This window comes from Oncorhynchus mykiss, chromosome 17 (genome assembly GCF_013265735.2).
Source record: "Oncorhynchus mykiss isolate Arlee chromosome 17, USDA_OmykA_1.1, whole genome shotgun sequence".
NCBI classification, from domain to species: Eukaryota; Metazoa; Chordata; class Actinopteri; order Salmoniformes; family Salmonidae; genus Oncorhynchus; species Oncorhynchus mykiss.
The window spans coordinates 64802651-64825972 of NC_048581.1; the positions used below are offsets into that span (position 1 = coordinate 64802651).

A 23322-nucleotide genomic window follows, 5' to 3' on the forward strand; every position below is an offset into this window, starting at 1 on the left:
GTTATAGTGCATGTATTGTTTAGTGTTGTGTAGTGGCTTTGCTGGCATGCATCCCCCCAAAAATTATGTGTTTGCCCCACCAATATGTACATGCTAAAATCCCCACGCGCTGTATGTACTCACTTATAAAACATTTATGAAGGGAAAAACATTTCAGTGATTTTCTGTGTATGAAAAATGGCTGTTAGGCCTACAATTAAAAGGTGTAAAAAGTGTGTCAGCGTGTGTCAGAGTGCGATATGGGTTATCGGCATGGCACAGCGGCCGACCCTCCTTATTCCACAATTCATGTATGAATGACAATCAGTAGGCTACGGCGAAATCAGAAATTCCTATTTCAAGTGTGACCCACATAATGACGAAGGATGGAAGTGGTTGGGCTTATTTGAACATACATTTTTAGAGTGCGCTACTACCAGTGCCTGTTTTACTGCGAAAACACACTGCTAAACCAGCGAGAAGAGAGGAAGGAGGGAGTGTCTATTTCTCGGGTGGATTATTGCATTGAAGCTTCTCTCTCCATCTCTCAGCCTTCCCAGCAAAGACGCAGACGGAGAGAATATCTGGGAGAAATCGGACAGCGTGAGGATAGAAAAGTAAGTGAGAAGGATTATTTGAAATATTGTCGCTTAATGTGACCGACCTGTCATTGCAAGCGCCGTGTCCGCTTTGTGTTTAACTTTTCTGAGGCCAGTGTGTGTGTGTGTGTGTGTGTGTGTGCGCAACCTGGACTCAGGTGTAGACTTAACATAGTAAACGTGAATCCGGGACACTCCAATTAGTATGATATGTTATGTTTGGTATGGTTTGTATTAATTTGTGGATGTCGATCATCCATTTCTTATGATATGTTACGAATTCCAATGTGTTGTGGCTAACGTTAGGTATGTGGCTACGTGGCTAACACTAACGTTAGCTAACCTTAGCTAGGCTAGGAGTTAGAGATTGGGGTTAAGGTTAGGGTTATGGGTAGGAGAGCTAACATGCTAAGTAGTTGCAAAGTTTGGGTTGCTAGATGTTGGCGTTATATGTCCGCCCGGTAAATAGTTGCCGGTGATGAGATTCGGACACGCAACCTTTGGGTTGCTAGACGTTATACGCCCGCCCATCATCATCCATCCATCCCGACCAACCTACCCACTTTATCTTTTTCCTTAATTAACCTTCTGTCTTATGTACCCATACCAAAAGTAACATATACTAATTTTAATTTCCTGTATTTCTGTGTACTATGTTACAGCTAGTTTATGTGACCATGCTGGTGAGTGCACCTCAATAAATCACAGATACGTGTACAGTAGCTTATAAACCTATTATTAATTGCACTAGACCTATTATCTCTCTTCCAGTTCTAACTTGTTATTTTTTACAAGTGGTAAGATGATGATGATGATGATGATGATGATGATGATTGTGGTAGTAGTGACGAGGTTGGTGTTGTTGTTGGTCATGACTGTACTCTTGGTAGTGATAAGGAGAATAGTGCTGAAAAGGAGAATTAATAATGACTCATGCCATTTTCAGTCTGAAAGGTAATTTGTATGCTGACTGGCTGGCTGTGTAACCCGGACTCAAACACACGCTATACAGCTAGCAGCAAGGCTGGGAGATCTGGGTCACCCACTGAGTTGAATAGCGACTGAAATCCTCTCCTCTCTTTACTTCTTCTCTCCATCCTCCACTCCCATTAGCATCTATTAATTACCTACAGTCATGAATGCCCTATAAATCAATGGACCTGTGCATTGTGCATGGAGATACTTGTGGTTCATGCTAAATAAATACAAACAATTTTGAGGCCATTGTAAAGTTGCTCTGGGTAACTCTCCTTATTGAAGACTGAGGCCCATGACCACTCTGCCAAAGTTAACAGCTCTGGAGTTTGGCCTGTCAGTCTGCTACCTCTCACTGCTGGGAGCCTTGGCAGTCCCCTTCCCCCTCACCCCTCTCTTTTTGTCTCTATCTTGCTGGCCCAGTCAGCACAGCAGAGAGTGACACAAGAGAGTCACGTTCTGCTGACACGGGAGAAATAGTTAGACTGGTTCTGTAGGCTCTCTTTCTTTCCCCTTATTCCCCCTCTCATTCTCTCTCTCTCTCTCACACACACACACACACACACACACACACACACACACACACACACACACACACACACTCACACACACACCCACACACACACACACACACACACACACACACACACTCACTCACATACACACAGTAGTAGTAATTAAGTATAAAATCCTATAGGGGGTACTGTGTCCCTGGCTCCCCTCTGTAATAGAACTACCATCAATACCTCTACTTTTTCTTCCATCCCTTTATTGCTCTATCAGTCATCTCACTCTCATTCTCTACCTTAGCAATACTCCCTCTTTTATCCCACTCCTACTCAATACTCCCCTCATCTCTCTTTCCTTCTTTCCCACTCTCTTTACTCTCGCTCTTTGCCCTCTCTCTTTCTGCGCTCATGCCTTTTCCAGGCTGCCACATTGGCATTTCTAATGGTTCTCCCACCCAGCAGCCAGTGTGTACTGACTGAGTGTCTGTGTGTTTGTGTGTGTTTGCAGGAGTAGTGTACAGTGCAGTAAGCCTGCAGTGTTTATGTTTTATTATTATTTCACCTTTATTTAACCAGGTAGGTCAGTTGAAAACAAGTTCTCATTTACAACTGCGATCTGGCCAAGATAAAGCAAAGCAGTGCGACAAAAACAACAACACAGTGTTACACATAAACAAACGTACAGTCAATAACACCAAATAAAATCAAAATAGAAAGATCTATGTACAGTGTGTGCAAATGTAGAAGAGTAGGGAGGTAGGCAATAAATAGACCATAGAGGTGAAATAATTACAATTTAGCATTAATACTGAAGTGATAGATGTGCAGATGATGATGTGCCAGTAGAGATACTGGGGTGCAAAACAGCAAGAGGGTAAGTAATAATATAGTAGTCTGAGGTAGTCTGGTGTGCTATTTACAGATGGGCTGTGTACAGGTACAGTGGTCGGTAAACTGCTCTGACAGCTGATGCTTAAAGTTCGAGAGGGAGATATAAGACTCAAGCTTCAGATATTTTTGCAATTCATTCCAGTCATTGGTAGCAGAGAACTGGAAGGAAAGGAGGCCAAAGGAAGTGTTGGCTTTGGGGATGACCAGTGCAATGTACCTGCTGGTTGCTATGGTGACCATTGAGCTGAGATAAGCAAACACTTATAGATGACCTGGAGCCAGTGGGTTTGGCGACGGATATGTAGCGAGGGCCAGCCAACGAGAGCATACAGGTCACAGTGGTGGGAAGTATATGGGGCTTTGGTGATAAAACGTATGTCACTGTGATAGACTACATCCAGTTTGCTGAGTAGAGTATTGGGGGCTATTTTGTAAATGACATCACCAAAGTCAAGGATTGGTAGGATAGTCAGGGTATGTTTGGCGGCATGAGTGAAGGTTGCTTTGTTGTGAAATAGGAAGCCGATTCTAGATTTAATTTTGGATTGGAGATGCTTAATGTGAGTCTAGAAGGAGAGTTTACAGTCTAACCAGACACCTAGGTATTTGTAGTTGTCCACATATTCTAGGTCAGAACCGTCCAGAGTAGTGATGCTAGTCAGGCGGGAGGGTGTGGGCAGCGATCGGTTGAAGAGCATGCACTTAGTTTTACTAGCATTTAAAAGCAGTATGTCAGACTGAGTATAAAGTCCATTGGTCTGAATAACAGAATGCCTGCAGCATGTGCTGTGATTTTTTTATTATTTTTATTTAACCTTAATTTAAGCAGGGAGTCATGCTGACACCACAGTCTCTTTCACAGATGAGATCTGCATGAACAAATCAATAAACAACCATGACACTATACATACTGCATTTCTATACACAACAATTACACAAGGATGTTTGGAGATTTTTCTCCACATTTGATGCTCATAAAAACTAAACGCAGATTTACCTAACTCGTGGTGATTGAAGGGATCTCCAGGGTTAGCCATCCCTGAGACCGTGTCTGGTAACTTATACGTCATGATGATTACATCATATATATCTATACAGTAGCAGCTCCAGTGTCTTCCATTCTTTGTCTCGATGCCTACATATATGAAGACTATATCTGTTTGGCCAACGTTAAACATGGGCAACAGGTAGCCTAGCGGTTAAGAGCATTGGGTCAGTAACTGAAGGTTGCTGGTTGAAATCCTTGAGCTGACTAGGTGAACATTATTTTGATATGCCCTTGATCAAGGCACATAACCCTAATTGCTCCAGGGTTGCTGTCAATAATGGCAGATCCCTGGCCTTGACCCCACTCTCTGAGGGTGGCTCAGGGGGTATATGATATGCACAAATAATATACAATTCACATGCTTATAATACACACTTGTTAATGTGTGAAATAGGACAAATGCACCTATCTTATAATTAAAAATGAATATTAGCTTATTGTTGGGATGGGTGTCGGGCCTTATATTCATTTATAGGGACATGTTCTAGTCTAGAGACATGTTCTAGTCTACAGTGGTCTGTTATTTGGCAGATAGGGTGTCATTCTATCTCAGCTTTTGATATTCTCAGCTCTCATTGTGACATCATCACCTCTTGGTCATTCCGCCTTGCATCCGCTTGTGCTGCCTGTATGCATGCTGCTGGGTTGCTATGGAAACAATTGGTCTGCTTTTACAGCAGCTGTTTACCGAAAAGCATGCGAGCGAGAGAGCACATTTACTCACACACAGACAGCACACAGACACACACACATACACAAACACATGTGCGATGCCAGGAGGGCGAGACAGACAGCGCCTGATTCTACATTGTAAAAACAAATATCCTGTTGTGTTTACTAGCAGCCAGTTACCTGTAAGTAACTGTAAGAAAAGGGTAAATTAAGTTACCATACATTTTTACAGTAATTTACAGGTACCTGGCTGTCAGTAAGTTACTGTATAAACAGCAGAGAGAGAGAGCTGACTTGGCCTCCTCTCATCGTTGCCATTGTGTATTGACCCAAGGCTCATCAGGTCAAACCCCCTGAGTGAGAGAGAGACAATGAGCTGTTAGATATAATTAGTCATGTGGATAATCACTTAGTGGCCTTTAATCTAGCACCACTAACACGCCTGATTCTACTAATCAACTGCAGGGCCTTGATTAGCTGAATTTCTGTGTGTTAGTGATGGGCTGTAACAAAAGTCTGCACATCCTGTAGGTGTCCAGGTACAGGGTTGGTGACCACTGCCCTTCACTGAGTACAGTAGCTCCAAGAGATGCATTTCTCATTGTTATTGATTTGCTGTTTGTGTGTCAGTTGCTGATACAAATGGGAAGATGTAGCTGAAAGTCAGTGTGTTTCTGTGTGTGAACATACTGTACAACAACAAGTATTGAAAGAAAGTTATTGCCTCAAGCTAACAGTGGAGACATTTAAACCAAACATCTAGGTTGTTGTTCTTGTCATCGTTTTCATTGAAAACACATTTTCTATTATCAGGAAGCAGGAGAGCATTGCGGATACTAATGAATGCAGGCAGAACCGAGTGAGAGGGAATAGACGAACACTGAAATTCCTTGATACAACTTTTGTAGTGATGAAACATGAGGATGAGATTTTGTAATTCCTATATTTGTCCCTGTGGAGAGAATGTTTCTCTTGCTCTTCAAATAGTTCTAAGCCGTAACGGTAGCCTGCAGGGTGGGGTGACACTGTGATAGACTACCTTCTTGCACTGTACTGTGCTGTAACTCTGTAAACAAAGAGTAATAGCATAAGCAGTATACTGCTGTATAGCAAGTCCCCAGGCTGATAAAACACCAGTGTAGAACTGCAGTCAGGAGTAGTGTATTAAAAGATACTACAGTTCTACGGTAGGTTTGTATATATCTGGATCTCGTCTCTGTCTGGGTCTCATGGGGCCAGCACCGTTATTGTACTGTGTTGCAAGTCAGTGAGTCATCCACCTTAGTGTGGACAGCCTTGTATGAGTGGAATAAAGCCTTGTTGGACTGTGTTTGTGCTGCATTGAATTGGATTTGATGACGACGTTAGAGCAGCAGTTTTATAGCCCTAGCATTGATTGGCTCTCCTGGGTGTCCGTTTATTTAAACCCAACCCAGCATGAACACTGTTGTTGGAACTGCTGTACGAGGGGACAATTTGTGGATATAAAGGGAACGAGCCGAGGGAGACTAACTAATTAAAAGTTTGGAAAGAGATGCATGCTGATTGTGAACGATTTACGTGGGTGCTGGTGGAACTTCTGTTGATCTCAAAATGTTCAAGCAGTTAATTAAAGAAAGATGTGGTGAAGCAAAATCGGTTACAGATTGCAATTAACATGCTCTGCAAGGCACAACAGGAGAAAGCAATCCTGCCTCGTTAACAAGACTCTGCCTGCCTGGGTCAGAGTGGAGAACAACACCACAGCTTTTATTTTCTGTTATGCTTTTCTTTAATCCATTATTAAAACCAAACCAAACAATATACTGACTGGGTGGAACTCTGTACCCTCACAACAACACATGTCACTGTTTCTATGGTAACCCATCCCTGCACTCAAATGTTCCAAAGAGAATAAAAAATATTCTAAAGAAGTGTCTCTCTCTTCCTTTTATTTGTCTGTTTGCGATTGGAAGAAAGGTATGACAGCCTGACGAGAGAGAGAGAAAGAGAGAGAGAAAGAGAGAGAGAGAGAGAGAGAGAAAGAGAGAGAGAGAAAGAGAGAGAGAGAGAGAGAGAGAAAGAGAGAGAGAAAGAGAGAAAGAGAGAGAGAAAGAGAGAGAGAGAGAGAGAGAGAGAGAGAGAGAGAGAGAGAGCGCAGACAAAGACAGAAGGAGGGATGAGGGAGAGACAAAGAATCTGTCTACTGCATATACACACTTTGACAGTAGTGGGAACTCTTTAGGGAATATAGTGCATATACACACTTTGACAGTAGTGGGAACTCTTTAGGGAATATAGTGCATTGTGGTCAAACAGTGAAAATGGATGGAGAGACTAACTAAACTTCCGTTGTTGAATGTGCCAAACCCACACAAATTTGTACTGAAGTAAGCCAATTATGTTTGAGTGACCAATTATGTTTGAGTGAACATCCAATCTGTTCAAAAGTAAATTGCTGTAGGCAGTGGCAATTTTAGCATGGAAATGTTGGTGGGGCCAAAAAAATAACAAGTGGGATGCATGCCAGCAAAGCCACAACACTAAACAATACATTAATTGCACTATAACGTTGACAAACGGTGCCCACATACTGTTAGGACCTACATAAAGCTGTCCCAACATCAGCCTTGTCTGGCAGCGAAACAATTCATTCAGCCTCATTTACTACCTTTAAAAAAAACATAGCTGTTATGGCTGACTTGCTTAAACAAATGTGGTTTTTAATGACAACTGAGATGTACAAACTATGGCATAAGGGGAAGACAAGAGGATACAAGGCGATCTGTAAATTCGATTAAGACATTAATGAGCGAGCTAGGACGGACGTAGTTAATATAACTATTTGTTCAGCACTTTTGACATGTACAGCGACAGAATTCAGAACATGGGCCGTTCTTACAGTGTTCTCCCTGTACACCAAGTCAGAACCGTAGGATAAATAAAGGGGACATAATAAGCAGACAATGAAAGCTCTTAGAATATTCAATGATTACATTTCTCTAAAACAGGTTGTAGGCTACATGTGCACCACCAAGTCAGAAAAGTAGGTGAAATTAAGAGGCGTAAATAGACCAAATTATTAGGTTGAGGCATATGGGCTACTAACATGTTACTACACAACATACACGTAGTATTACTTTCTTAGCTACAGTATACATTTCTCCCTGGCATATTACATCATTTATGCAGCAGCATTCAATACATTTTTGGACTAAACTTGTTTTGCTGTGCTCACTTGAACAGGAAGGTGGCGCAGGGTTCCTTCGTGGGCAAATTTTGTCATTAGAGTCTGGCATTCTTTGGATTTATGGTGCTTTCAAAACAACTGGGAACTCTGGAAAAAAACAAGGTGAATCATGATGACGTCATTGATCTTCAGGTCGTAGCTCTAGAAAGAGGCCGGATTTAGATTTGGATTTGGATGACCATTCAAAACGTATTTTCCCAGTCGGAGCTTGTTTATTCCCGACTTCCCAGTTGTCTTGAACTCACTGTCAAGTTTTTGCAGTTCCGAGTTAACAGTCGTTTTGAGCGCGGCACAAATCATGCTTCATTGACAGGATGGGTAATGTTGAATGTTTATCATTTTAAACTTGGAAAAGAGCCCCTTAATCCCAGATTTGGGATCACAGCCACTCCACTGAATAGCAGGCTAGTGATTGCTATGCAATGCTTGCAGTTAGCCACTGTCACTGATTCCTTCCAAACCACGCATTGTTGAATTTGCGATTTCCAACTTGTGTAATGTTTATGTCCAATCGCCGATGAGCACCGATACGTTTTATCTATAATTTCTCTTCATATGACAAGGATTAAAAATGATTTTCCAGTAGATTGTCGACTTGATTCATGATGATGACTGAAAGTATGATGTTGACATGATCAGTCCAATCAAAGCTACTGTACATATAACGTGATTTGGCCAATGACCTTGAGCCTTCATGGATGGGCACTTCTAATGTAACTCTATGGCAGCACCCAAGGGGCTAGAATTTTATAGCTCTACCCTTAGAGTTGGCGGTGACGTAGTGTCCCCATTAGTGACAGAACACTGAGCCTATCACGGCGCAACGCTCCATATTTTCTGCTGGCTTGCCCCACCACCATATAAAGCACTGAACTAGGCTGAAACACCTGCATTTTGGAGCTGCCTTACTCAAGAAAACAACAAAGAGACCATGTTTGTATGCGGCTTTATTAACTCAATGCTATTTTTTTTTTTTTTTACATTGTTTACAAACTGATATGTGACTCGTATTAATGCCAAAATAACATGCAAAACAGGCAAGCCAGAAAACAAGTGAATGACCGGTCGCCACTGGCTGTAGGTTGCTTTGATTAGAAGCATCTGCTCAATGACCATATAATGAGTCATTGGGAAATTAGATGAGGCCTCTTTGTCCTTCCTGTTCCAAACTAACCATCCCTCTCTCTCATTTCCTGCAGGACCCAGTCTGAGCCAGTAGTAAACTCCAGTGGAAGAGCCTCTGCCTGGGCTTTGCGGACCTTGCTTTACCCCCTATCTTTCCACCTGGGTCACTGGATCTCCTGACAACACCACTTTCGTAGCTCTTCCCCAAGACAGGGCTCTATACCCTGGGGTGCTAACCCTGTCCATCTCCCTCTGGTTCCCTGGACCCACTTCACCCTCACCTCTCCCCCAGCAACCCTTCCCTTCCCTGGGCTGAGATAGAGATGTCTGTGCCCTCGGCCCATGAGTTTCACTGGCAGAGCCTGGCACGGCTGCCCAGCGGGCGTGTCTACCACTCCCTGGCGGAGGTGGGGGGGCAGATGTACATGCTGGGGGGCTGTGATGCTGCAGGGAGGCCCTCCCCAGCCTTAGAACTCTACTCTCCAGAGGTAGGTTGGCGCACACACACACACACACACAGGATTAAACAAAGAACACACACAGTTCAAATATAACAGGTCTAAACAACCATGTAATTACACTTTATTGATTGTTGTTATCAGGGGGACCGGTGGCTGAGCCTTCCCCCCATGCCCACCCCTCGGGCAGGTACAGCCGTGGCGGTGCTGGGCAAGCAGATCCTGGTGGTGGGCGGTGTAGGGGATGACCAGCGCCCTCTGAAGGTGGTGGAGGTGTACAACACAGAGGAGGGGAGGTGGAGGAAGAGGAGCGCCCTCAGAGAAGCACTGATGGGGGTGGCCATCATTGTGAAAGGTGTGTAGGGTGGGGGTTACTCACTGTTCATAGTTAGTTGCACATTCTATACATGACCAGAAACATGTTTTGGCTCAGTTTTTACCTCCTCCCCTCCCTCCTCTCTCTCTACCCCCCTCTCGCTGTCTTTGTCTCTCTTTCTCTCTCTCACCTCTCTGTAGATGGACGTGCGTTGGCTGTAGGGGGTATGGGTGCAGACCTGCTCCCCCGTAGTATACTGCAGCAGTATGATATGAGGAAGGACGTGTGGGCACTACTGCCCCCTATGCCCACACCGCGGTATGACGCAACCGCACACCTGCTGGGCAACAAGATCTACGTGGCAGGTAAGGAAAGGGTGTGTGTGTGTGTGTGTGTGTGTGTGTGTGTGTGTGTGTGTGTGTGTGTGTGTGTGCATGTTTGCATGTGTAATGGGAAGGAGGAAAGGGGATACCTAGTCAGTTGCACAATTGAATGCATTCAACCGAAATGTGTCTTCCGCATTTAACCCAGCCCCTCTGAATCAGAGAGGTGCGGTGGACTGCCTTAATTGACGTCCACATCATCAGCGTCCCCAGAGTATACTAAGTGTGTGTGTTCTCCCTAGGTGGGCGTCAGTGTAAACGCACGTTGAAGGTCTTCGAGGTATACGACTCAGAGACACGCTCCTGGACTACACTACCCAACATGCCGTGTAAACGTTCGTACGGGGGCATGTTCTGGGACAGTTCGGGGAGGCTGTGTCTGCTGGGGGGGCTGAGGAAGGGAGGAGGCCACCAGAGCTCCAAATTCACCAAGAACGTCAACATCTTTGATACTAACCAGGGTATAGACCACCAAGAACACACACACACAAACATACAGTGCCTTGCGAAAGTATTCGGCCCCCTTGAACTTTGCGACCTTTTGCCACATTTCAGGCTTCAAACATAAAGATATAAAACTGTCTTTTTTTGTGAAGAATCAACAACAAGTGGGACACAATCATGAAGTGGAACGACATTTATTGGATATTTCAAACTTTTTTAACAAATCAAAAACTGAAAAATTGAGTGTGAAAAATTATTCAGCCCCCTTAAGTTAATACTTTGTAGCGCCACCTTTTGCTGTGATTACAGCTGTAAGTCGCTTGGGGTATGTCTCTATCAGTTTTGCACATCGAGAGACTGAAATTTTTTCCCATTCCTCCTTGCAAAACAGCTCGAGCTCAGTGAGGTTGGATGGAGAGCATTTGTGAACAGCAGTTTTCAGTTCTTTCCACAGATTCTCGATTGGATTCAGGTCTGGACTTTGACTTGGCCATTCTAACACCTGGATATGTTTATTTTTGAACCATTCCATTGTAGATTTTGCTTTATGTTTTGATTCATTGTCTTGTTGGAAGACAAATCTCCGTCCCAGTCTCAGGTCTTTTGCAGACTCCATCAGGTTTTCTTCCAGAATGGTCCTGTATTTGGCTCCATCCATCTTCCCATCAATTTTAACCATCTTCCCTGTCCCTGCTGAAGAAAAGCAGGCCCAAACCATGATGCTGCCACCACCATGCTTGACTGTGGGGATGGTGTGTTCAGGGTGATGAGCTGTGTTGCTTTTACGCCAAACATAACGTTTTGCATTGTTGCCAAAAAGTTCAATTTTGGTTTCATCTGTCTTCCACATGTTTGGTGTGTCTCCCAGGTGGCTTGTGGCAAACTTTAAACAACACTTTTTATCGATATCTTTAAGAAATGGCTTTCTTCTTGCCACTCTTCCATAAAGGCCAGATTTGTGCAATATACGACTGATTGTTGTCCTATGGACAGAGTCTCCCACCTCAGCTGTAGATCTCTGCAGTTCATCCAGAGTGATCATGGACCTCTTGGCTGCATCTCTGATCAGTCTTCTCCTTGTATGAGCTGAAAGTTTAGAGGGACGGCCAGGTCTTGGTAGATTTGCAGTGGTCTGATACTCCTTCCATTTCAATATTATCGCTTGCACAGTGCTCCTTGGGATGTTTAAAGCTTGGGAAATCTTTTTGTATCCAAATCCGGCTTTAAACTTCTTCACAACAGTATCTCGGACCTGCCTGGTGTGTTCCTTGTTCTTCATGATGCTCTCTGTGCTTTTAACGGACCTCTGAGACTATCACAGTGCAGGTGAATTTATATGGAGACTTGATTACACACAGGTGGATTGTATTTATCATCATTAGTCTTTTAGGTCAACATTGGATCATTCAGAGATCCTCACTGAACTTCTGGAGAGAGTTTGCTGCACTGAAAGTAAAGGGGCTGAATAATTTTGCACGCCCAATTTTTCAGTTTTTGATTTGTTAAAAAAGTTTGAAATATCCAATAAATGTCGTTCCACTTCATGATTGTGTCCCACTTGTTGTTGATTCTTCACAAAAAAATACAGTTTTATATCTTTATGTTTGAAGCCTGAAATGTGGCAAAAGGTCGCAAAGTTCAAGAGGGCCGAATACTTTCGCAAGGCACTGTACATGTAAGTGCACTGATTCCCTTCTCCAGGAAGACAATAAAGTCCTATTCTATTGTAAAAGCCACACTGCAAATCTGAGAGAGAATTAGGAGAAAGACCACTCTCTACATGTAGAATTTAGAACACACATACAAAGACAAACAGTGTGTGTGTTTATTTATTTTTTTTTTTACCTTTATTTAACTAGGCAAGTCAGTTAAGAACAAATTCTTATTTTCAATGACGGCCTAGGAACAGTGGGTTAACTGCCGCCCCGTGTGTGTGTGTGTGTGTGCGTGCGTGCGTGTGTGTGTGAGTGCTGCACACACACATCTCATATTCCTGGAAAAAATGAATTATTTTTCGTCTCACAGAAAGAAATCTCTGAATAACAAAATATCAAATTGAGAAGAGACCAGGGAGAAAACATCGATAAGTCATTTCAGACAGCAGGGTGTTTTGTCACGCATTTTGTATTTTTGTATTTTTCCCAAACAAAGTCAAATGAAAGGAGCAGTAGGAGTCTGAATACTAATCTAACACCTCAGTGTGTCTGTCTGTCTGTCTGTCTGTCTGTCTGTCTGTCTGTCTGTCTGTCTGTCTGTCTGTCTGTCTGTCTGTCTGTCTGTCTGTATGTCTGTCTGTCTGTCTGTCTGTCTGTCTGTCTGTCTGTCTGTCTGTCTGTCTGTCTGTCTGTCTGTATGTCTGTCTGTCTGTCTGTCTGTCTGTCTGTCTGTCTGTCTGTCTGTCTGTCTGTCTGTCTGTCTGTCTGTCTGTCTGTCTGTCTGTCTGTCTGTCTGTCTGTCTGTCTGTCTGTCTGTCTGTCTGTCTGTCTGTGTTTTACTCCAGATATATTATACATTCATTTACTCTACCCTCCTCAGACACACACATACACACACATACACACACAGACACACACACATACAGACACACACACATACACACACATACACACACATACACACACAGACACATACACACACATACACACATACACACACAGACACACACACACACACACACACACACACACACACACGGTAAACAATAAGACCCATTCACACCCCCTCCCAATCTAATCTAAGTGGAGATGAGATGGGAGACCAGCTATAGCTAGGAGGGAGATGTTTCAATTACAGGATTCAGAAACAGATTGCTTTATTATCTTTCCCCACAGAGTCTACAACTCACACACAGGGAATCTGGGATATTATACCCTGTATCACAATCATGGCTATACTTATCCATTCTTTAATGTCCTTAGAGAATGTTGACTGAAAACCAGTGTGCAAAATAGCAAAAACAATCAGCATCCCCTGGGGTGCCCAGGTCTAAGTTTGGGAAACGCTGTACTATGGGGAAATATAATCACGTACCAAGCTGACCCCAAAGGAAATGAAATTAAACGGCACATGGCCGAACTGAACTGACCACCCAGAACTGACCCCGCCAGATGCATCAGTCTGGGTGTTGAGCACATGGCCGAACTGTACTGACCCCGCCAGATGCATCAGTCTGGCTGTTGAGCACATGGCCGAACTGAACTGACCCCGCCAGATGAATCAGTCTGGGTGTTGAGCACATGGCCGAACTGAACTGACCCCGCCAGATGCATCAGTCTGGGTGTTGAGCACATGGCTGAACTGAACTGACCCCGCCAGATGCATCAGTCTGGGTGTTGAGCACATGGCCGAACTGAACTGACCACCCAGAACTGACCCCGCCAGATGCATCAGTCTGGGTGTTGAGCACATGGCCAAACTGAACTGACCACCCAGAACTGACCCCGCCAGATGCATCAGTCTGGGTGTTGAGCACATGGCCGAACTGAACTGACCACCCAGAACTGACCCCGCCAGATGCATCAGTCTGGGTGTTGAGCACATGGCGCGCTGCCTAGTGACTTTCCCCTGTCGCAGCCGTAAGAACAGCTACACTGGGAGAAGTGACATCCAAGAGATAAAACCTCACAAAAGATCTCCATAATCCAGTGGGAGAGGCGCTGTTTAGAGAGCGCCCTGCCGCGAGCTGGATTAGCAAAACAGACAAAACCTTGATCACATAACCGGATATCCTGGGTCTGTTCAACGTACCTGCGTAAAGCTCGCACCGAACACAGGGCATGTAACCTCTGTTGCTCTTCAGACCCCTAGACCTTTCCCACATTTTGTTACGTTACAGCCTTATTTTAAAATGGATTCATTTGATTTTCCCCCTCATAAATCTACACACAAAACCGAGACGACGTACACCTTTCAGGAACCGCACCACCAGGGGGTGAGCCCCCAGTGAGGTTCCATCAATTCCCACATGACACGCCGATACAGTGCACATGTACACTTTTAAAGTGGAGAATGCTTGTAAAGCCCCTATAAGAACATAAGTATGCCCCTCACAGAGCAGTGAAAAGTCCTTTATCTTGGCACCAGAGCTCAAACGCTTGTCACTGATACACATACAGCCCTCTCGTGGAGGGCGCCCTTGCAGACTGAACGCTAGGAATAACATTCAGAGGTAAACCTCGAGCCATCAGATTAGGCCCATAGGAACCCAATCTCTAGCCTCGCTTGACAAACAGGGACAACAGGTCCCTGGGACAACAGGTCCATGCGCAACAGGAGTTTCCACGGGTCCCCACCTAAAAGGCGAATGATCTCCGTGAACCAAGGCTGCCTGGGCCAATGGAGAGCCACAACAATCAATGGTAAACCCTTCCGGGGGACCCACTAAGGAAACAAATAAAGGAGGGTCTGGGGCCACTGGTGTGCCAGAGCGTCGGTTCCCAACGGGGCACTCATGTCCTCATCAAGAAAAACAGATGACACTACGCCAGCACTCAGTGCTGGTTGGGCCTTATCAACAAAAGCCTCATGGGAACAACTTCCATCACAGAAGCCATCATCCCCAGCAGGCATAGGCACTGGTGAAAACGCCCTGTGACCGAGACAAAATTTGTCTAAGCAGAGCCGGAACCCGGACACCGTCCGTGAGTCTAGCTCGAGACCCAGAAACAGAATGCGCTGAGTCAGACAGCTCTTTTTCTAGTTTCTTATGAAGCCTAGAGACTGAATACGGGACAGTAGCTCCCAGTCAATCGCTGTAATAGCCGGCAGCTCGTGAACATTCTGTTTGTAGATTCTGGAGATGCTTGTTGAGGGCACATTCTCTAGAATGAGACACAAAGTCCCCTTTTCGTAACCAGGAGTACCGGCTGAACCAGCAGTCCCAGATCTTCAACACAGGAACCACTCAGATTGCCTGCTTCTGGAGATGGAGGATATTTCCTCCCTCAAAACGGGCACTGAGGCCTCGGGAACAGTCGACATGACAACGCTGCAGAAGTGTGGGGGACGCACAACCAATTGTAGCCTGTACCCTGACATCACTGTTCACATGATCCAGGGTGACACTGCGCATGCCAGCCATTGGTTGGAGCTGACAGTGAGAATCCTGTGTAGTGTCATCTGAAGTGACTGGGAGAGATTGGTTCTTCTTTCATTCGCACCACTCTTGACGACCATGTGACTGAACTTAGAGAAGGAAGACTTCATCTAACTCACATTCAGGAGTTAGATGAAGTGTTTATGTGCCAAGGTTTGCCTACCGATCGTCCCACTCTGGGTCCGGTGACCAGTGACATACCTCATTGGTTTAGGCGGTAAGATGCGTTCCGGTAACCGGCTGGCACCCAGCACTGGACCGCATGCATTAAAAATAGACCCAGAAAAAAAACGTTATCATGGAGGTTACCCTACCGACCAGTCATAGGTATTGGCGACAAAGCGCCTTGTAACCTAGCTGGGAAAGGGACAGACAGCTCTGAAACAGTGAACCTTTCTATTTTAACAGGCAGCTCATTTGGGGGCTCATATGAACCCCAGAGACTGTGTGTGGGATAATAGCATGGTCGTGTCCAACCCTCCTCGTTCCCGCGACTCCGCTACCAACAACTAAATGCCTACAGAGCCAATAACCTGTATCACTAGACACCTCATAGGGACTAGTGAGGTACAGACAGGAATCAGCAATGAATCACAGTAATGAGCCACCTATGGAGGAGGGGCGCCCCCTTGTGGACAGTGTCCCATCTTGTCACTTACCCTGGGGAGATTGATATTCCCCTTGAACCCTGTGAATACTGTGGAAGGCGGGGTAACAAAGGGGGCAAAAAAAAGTGTTAAACAATTCAAAATATATTTTACATTTGAGATTCTTCAAAGTAGCCACACTTTGCCTTGATGACAGCGTTTCACACTCTTGGCATTCTCTCAACCAGCTTCACCTGGAATGCTTTTCCCACATATACTGAGCACCTTTTGGCTGATTTTCCTTCACCCTGCGGTCCATCTCATCCCAAACATTTCAATTGGGTTGAGATCGGGTGATTATGGAGGCCAGGTCATCTGATGCAGCACTCCATCACTCTCCTTCTTGGTCAAATAGCCCTTACACTGCCTGGAGGTATTGGGTCATTGTCCTGTTGAAAAACAAATGATAGTCCCACTAAGGGCATACCAGATGGGATGGTATATTGTTCCAGAATGCTGTGGTGGCCATGCTGGTTTAGTGTGCCTTGAATTCTAAATAAATCACAGACAGTGTCACCAGCAAAGCACCTCCACACCATCACACCTCCTCCTTAATGCGTGAACCACACATGCAGAGATCATCCGTTCACCTACTCTGTGTCTCACAAAGACATGGCGGTGGTAACCTAAAATCTCACATTTGGACCCATCAGACCAAAGGACAGATTTCCACCGGTCTAATGTCCATTGCTCGTGTTTCTTGGCCCAAGCAAGTCTCTTCTTGTTATTGGTGTCCTTTAGTAGTGGCTTCTTTACAGCAATTCGACCACGAAAGCCTGATTCATGCAGTCTCCTCTGAACAGTTGATGTTGAGGTGTGTCTGTTACTTGAACTCTGTGAAGCATTTATTTGGGCTGCAATCTGAAATGCAGTTAACTCTAATGAACTTATCCTTTGCAGCAGAGGTAACTCTGGGTCTGCCATTCCTGTGGTGGTCCTCATGAGCCAGTTTCATCATAGCTCTTGATGGTTTTTGCGACTGCTTCATGGCATTTTCCAGATTGACGGACCTTTGTGTCTTAAAGTAATGATGAACTGTCATTTCTCTTTGCTTATTTGAGCTGTTCTTGCCATAATATGGACTTGGTCTTTTACCAAATAGGGCTATGTTCTGTGTACCAACCCTACCTTGTCACAACACAACTGATTGGCTGAAAAGCATTAAGAAAGGAAGAAATTCCACTATTTAACTTTTAACAAGAAAAACCTGTTATTGAAATGCATTCTAGGTGACTACCTCATGGAGCTGGTTGAGAGAATGAGTGTGCAAAGTTGTCATCAAGGCAAAGGCTGGCGACCTTGAAGAATCTTGTTTAACACTTTTTTGGTTACTACATGATTCCATATGTGTTATTTCATAGTTTTGATGTCTTCACTATTATTCTACAATGTAGAAAATACTACAAAGAAAGACAAACCCTTGAATAAGTAGGTGTGTCCAAACGTTTGACTGGTGCTGTACATTAACTGCACCACTTACTATAATATCTCCAGTCCCTGCTAGTTTAGCTATCTGTTGTAGAGCAACTAAACTCTCTGTTCTGTCTTCCTGCTAGTGTGTTAGTGTGTTCCCCTCACTCTGAATCTGAAGGGAACTTACTTACTGCTGAATATGATATGTTTAAAACAAGTTATTTAGAGGAAGCCCCTGAGAGTGCCAGCCAGCCACCACATCAACAACAAAGGCCTTGGCAGAGGAGTGTGCCCGTCGCCAGCTGTGCTCTGCCTTATTCCCTTTCAAGTTCAAGTCTGGGCTGGCATCAAAACAGTTTATTAACACAGTGCTTTTATATGCTGGTTCAGTTTCTCTCTCTCCCTCTGTCTCTCTCTGTGGAGCTGTGGAGCTGATTGTGATGCCAGAAATACTTAACGTCCTACAGACAGATGAGGCACAACATAAAGGCTTAAAAAGAGGACTTGAAAAACGCACTGTGTATCCTCCCTATTTGCTGTTTCCCTGAAATAGTTTCACCGTCTTTAGCCACACAAGTGTTTCCCTAAGTAGAAGTGTAAATAATATGCAATTTTACTCCAAAGGTCACCTCCTGCCAGACTGCAGGAGGGAATAATCTGTTTTTTCTCCTTCGAAGCGATTAAAATGTACCGACTTGTTGGTTTCATAGTGAAATTGTCTCTTTCTTCTTATTTCCAATATCTTGGGCCTTGACCTGATAGTTTGGTGTGTGTGCGTGCATTGTGCCCAGGTGTGAGTGCGAGGACATTTGTATTCATGGTGAGCACAGTATTACTGAGTTGTGATGCCACCAGCATTCAAGAACACCAAATTGTAGCTTGCAGAATCGGCAGAACAAAGAAACATGTTTTATGCAGTGGTCAGAGTGGATTTTACAACACTTCAATGCCTCCACTATAGAAAGTGGTTGACACTTGCACACAAAAATGTTAACATCCTCCTCTCCTGTCCCCCCAGGGTCATGGCTGAAGTCAGAGGACACGGTGGCCATGAAGACTAAGAGGGCTGACTTCGCCTCAGCTTTCCTCAGGGGCAGGATGGTTGTAGCAGGAGGACTTGGTGAGGGAGGGAGTGTGAATGTGCGTGTATATGTGCCTGTAATTGTGTGTTTTTGTTGACACCTAGTTGGTCTTGACAATGTGTGATGGCCGGGTGTGGTCCCCAGGTCACCAACCCTCAGTTCTCGACACGGTGGAAGCCTTCCACCCTCAGAAGAGGAAGTGGGAGAGACTGGTTCCTATGGCAATGCCACGATGCTCCGCCTCCTCCATCGTCATCAGGGACCGCCTGCTGGTGGTTGGAGGAGTTAACCAGGTGCTGGAATATTGCTCTGCATGTTGTCACACACATAACATTAACTAACTCACTTCTGTACATCGCGCTGGTTTGTACAATTGACCTTATTTTAGCACCCAAAAAATGTAATACTCCCAGCTCAACTGTAATATCAATACCATTGTAAAGCAACATTTTCCCCTTTCCAACAAAATCAATGACAAGACCTTCATGATGCCCATCTCCGCATGATCCCATATGGCAATGAGCTCCGTCGGGTCTCTTTAAAAATGGCGGTTGGGGAAGCGAATCCTCTTCCGTGATAGTGAAAAGGACAGATGCGTATTTCACCCGATCTGTCCAATTTATCACCTCTAAAATGTAAATAAAACACTATAAAGAGTTTATGTAATGTGTCATTACATACCTATTTGAAGGTTTGTGTCGAATTTGAATCTGGTTTTTAGGGCGCCACTAAAGTTATCTTCAGAAGTAAACAGTGAGAGTCATGATGGCTTGTAAGTGATGAAGCAAAAAATGACTAGATATCCGCCGTACCTTGTCCCGGTTCCTTTTCTTGTTTTTAATCTGAGAGAGAAGTGCTACCCCTGGTGGAGAGAGGCTGTACGACACAGAATGAGTTGCATTGTGCTTCACGTCATGACACGTCACAATTTAACGTTCAGCGTCAGTCTTTTCCTCCGCAGATTTGTACAGAATGGGGTTAGTCACCGTTACACACACTTGTTTTTTTGACTGTCTGTCTCTGTCTGTCTATAAGGTCCCTAGTTCAGCCCATGAGATCCTGTACGTAAAAGAGGAGGAGTGTCTGTAGGCTCAAGGACATGCCCCTTACATGATGATTGACAGCAGGATGACAGCAAGAAGATTCCTGGAACATTCTATTCAAGATCAGTGGCTCCAGTGCTTTCAGAACGGCTGTTGACCTTGGACAAGTGCAATACTTTACAAAGATCTACAGCAGAATAGTAAGGAAGGGGAAGTCATGCCACAAACACAGAACATTGCTCTCTGCTGGGTTGTCTATACACACTCAAACAAACACAGATTAGCTCCCACACACAGAATTGATCCCAATAGTAATCATACTGACTCACAGCATACTCTACACAGACGAGGAGCTGGCTTTCTCTGTAAATAAGTTATATATACGAGTTTTAGTAATGAGAAGATTCCTCTGCACTGTGTGTGTGATATCCCTTTAAGGCAAGGCTCTCCAACCCTGTTCCTGGAGATCTACCCTCCTGTAGGTTCACTCCAACCCTGTTCCTGGAGATCTACCCTCCTGTAGATTCACTCCAACCCTGTTCCTGGAGATCTACCATCCTATAGGTTCACAACCTACAGGACGGTAGATCTCCAGGAACGGGGTTGGTGTTAACCTACAGGACAGTAGATCTCCAGGAACAGGGTTGGAGAACCCTGCTTTATAATTATCTTAGAAAGCTTAGAAAGGTCTTCAATATTTTTAAACTTTTACATATATTGTTGTAGACTTACTGATTGCCTTGCATTAAATGTTTTCGACAGGAAATATAGATGATATCTTAACAGTAAGTAAAGGCTAAAGTAAGGTAAAACAGTTTGTTTTGTTACTTAGAGTTCTGTATATATATATATGTTGTATAGGAAATGTGTGCAGTTTGTCAACAGTTTGCTGTTCATACTGTAGATGCAAATGACCTCATGTCAGTGTCCACCCATTTCTAGGGCCTAAAGTACAGTCAACTCCTGACGTACAGTATGCAGTTGCTTGGACTGGTATGAATATTAGCACTGTTTCCAGCTCCACTTAACTGGAGCATGCAGATATCCTGAGCCGATCCAAATCATGTATCTGAAAAACTACACTGTACGGAAACAGAGTGCAATTATCCAAAGTTGACTGTTCCACACATTTGATAGTGTAGCCTTTGTATTGGCTATGGCAATATGAATTCTATTGGTGTGATATCATACTTTCATATATTAGTCAATGAGTATATAGTGTATATATCAAATGGTGTATATTCAGTTGTGTTATTCAATCTTATTTAGGTTTTGTTTGGGAGAAAGAGCTCTTTAACATCCCAATATTAGAAAATATGTTATACTCATAGCTGCAATAATAATCGTTGGTTCATATGTTAGGGTTTGTCATTAGTGCACTGTGTATTGGCAATTGATTGATGTGAAATATCATTCATGAATAGCTTCATTCTCAGGATGTGATTTAATAAGCACAAACTAGTAGATGGATACTTCTACAGTCAGTATGGGTTCAATGAGATATTCTTCTAAATTGTTTAGAAAATAAAACAACAGAAGTTTAAAAAAAACAATCCATAGAGTGCATCCAGTTCCTACCTGTATCTAGTGTGCTTATATCTATATCATTTTTGTTTAATTGTTATCAATTCTCTGCATCTGGTTGGTGTTGAAAATGGCCTTGCAATCTCACTATTCACCACTAGATGGCAATTAAACAACATATAAACTATAAATTGTGGGAGATTTAAAACATTCTAAACAGGCTTACAATCCTCACAGTGTTGGCACCATCTACATAGCCACCATTTATGGTGTACGTATCCTTTTGTTCAACAGTCGTTGTGGTTTGACAGTATCAATAGGCAGTGGCGGATTTACCATTAGGCAGAAGAGGCAATCACATCATCAAGGGGTCTCGTGAAACTATACTAGTAATGTTTGTTTTTTCTCCGCTCGAGGCCCTGCCATGCTCCGTCTCAAGGCCCACCAACTGCTGCTGCCCCCACCCTCCTGACAGAGTTCTCGTGCATTGTTCCACATGATATGATTGCAAATGGGACTTTCATTGAAATTAACATGCAACAATGAGGTGTTTTCAGAGCGGAGTCAAGAAAATAAAAATGTCATTTTCATTTTAACAGAAGAATGACCTAAGTTAATACATTTCTTTAGTAAAAAAGACAGCTGCTGCTTATAGAACATGTGCAGCCCACGTATCTGATGCGGTCAGGTCATAAAGAGTATGGCATGTCATTTGGCCAGACAGCATCCAATACATGGGCTACATATAGTAAGACAGAGGGTGCTGTTTTGCTCACTCTGATTTTTGGATACTGGAATTATTGTGGATGAATGTGAGAAGGTAGCCTACTTTTGAAGTGATTTGTTTGACAATCAGATGAAAACCTCATGATTGTGTTCATGGCACATTAAGGGGGGGGGGGGGGGGGGTCTGGGCTCAGGCTGGCCTTTGCCTGGGGCCCCTGGCAATAGGTCAAAGCATGATAAAACAAATGATCCAAGTTCACACTAACTATGCAAACACACGCTCAGTTTTGTACCTTCTCCCTCAAACTCAATGACCCAGTGAATTTATAACTGCGCCCTGAAACACTTGTCTTTAGAAAATACTAATTCCTCACCAAGGTGAGAAAAATAGGCAGGTTGACATTTACTGGGATGAGTCTTGTCCTGGAGGCAGAACTGAGCAATTCCCGCTAGATAGGCCAGCTGGAACATAAAAATTGGCTATATTGTAAAAATTCTAAAAATCTTAATTTAAGGCTAGGGTTAAGGTTATGGTTAGGTTTAAAATCAGATTTTCTGACTTTGTGGCTGTGCCAGCTAGTAAACTTTCTGCAGAGCTGCCTCCTGAACAAGATTCATGATGAAAAATGCTAACCTGGGAAAAATAGGTGAAACATAAGCATTACTCTTACATTTTTAAGCCACTGATTTACAAGCCCTGTTTGACACACCATCGATTCAAAAGCAAGAGTTCTAGAATGTTGGAATGAACCATTGTAGAATGTTGGAGTGAAATTGAGTTTTAGAATGTATTGTGAACAGTTGAAATAAACATGTTATAAGCATCAATTACATTTTTTATTTATTTATTTATTTATTTCACCTTTATTTAACCAGGTAGGCAAGTTGAGAACAAGTTCTCATTTACAATTGCGACCTGGCCAAGATAAAGCAAAGCAGTTCGACACATACAACGACACAGAGTTACACATGGAGTAAAACAAACATACAGTCAATAATACAGTATAAACAAGTCTATATACGATGTGAGCAAATGAGGTGAGATAAGGGAGGTAAAGGCAAAAAAAGGCCATGGTGGCGAAGTAAATACAATATAGCAAGTAAAACACTGGAATTGTAGATTTGCAGTGGAAGAATGTGCAAAGTAGAAATAAAAATAATGGG

General features: G+C 43.7%; 1 protein-coding gene across 1 annotated transcript; it reads left to right on the top strand.

Moving 5' to 3' along the window:
• Positions 1–259: 259 nt before the first annotated feature.
• Positions 260–20430, top strand: LOC110494390 (kelch domain-containing protein 8A). Its single transcript, XM_021569398.2, has 8 exons — positions 260–596; positions 9102–9515; positions 9630–9840; positions 10002–10166; positions 10427–10645; positions 18802–18903; positions 19010–19158; positions 19901–20430. The coding sequence occupies exons 2-8, from the start codon at positions 9351–9353 to the stop codon at positions 19952–19954; spliced, it is 1065 nt and encodes a 354-aa protein (XP_021425073.1). The 5' UTR covers positions 260–596; positions 9102–9350; the 3' UTR covers positions 19955–20430.
• Positions 20431–23322: the final 2892 nt, after the last annotated feature.

What these genes read in the sequence shown, in the direction of transcription:
- LOC110494390 (XM_021569398.2), top strand. Translation starts at nt 9,351, where the DNA reads ATGTCTGTGCCCTCGGCCCATGAGTTTCACTGGCAGAGCCTGGCACGG. An exon ending in GGTTGTAGCAGGAGGACTTG is followed by an intron (nt 18,904 to 19,009) that starts GTGAGGGAGGGA and finishes TGTGGTCCCCAG; the next exon opens with GTCACCAACCCTCAGTTCTC. An exon ending in TGGTTGGAGGAGTTAACCAG is followed by an intron (nt 19,159 to 19,900) that starts GTGCTGGAATAT and finishes TCTGTCTATAAG; the next exon opens with GTCCCTAGTTCAGCCCATGA.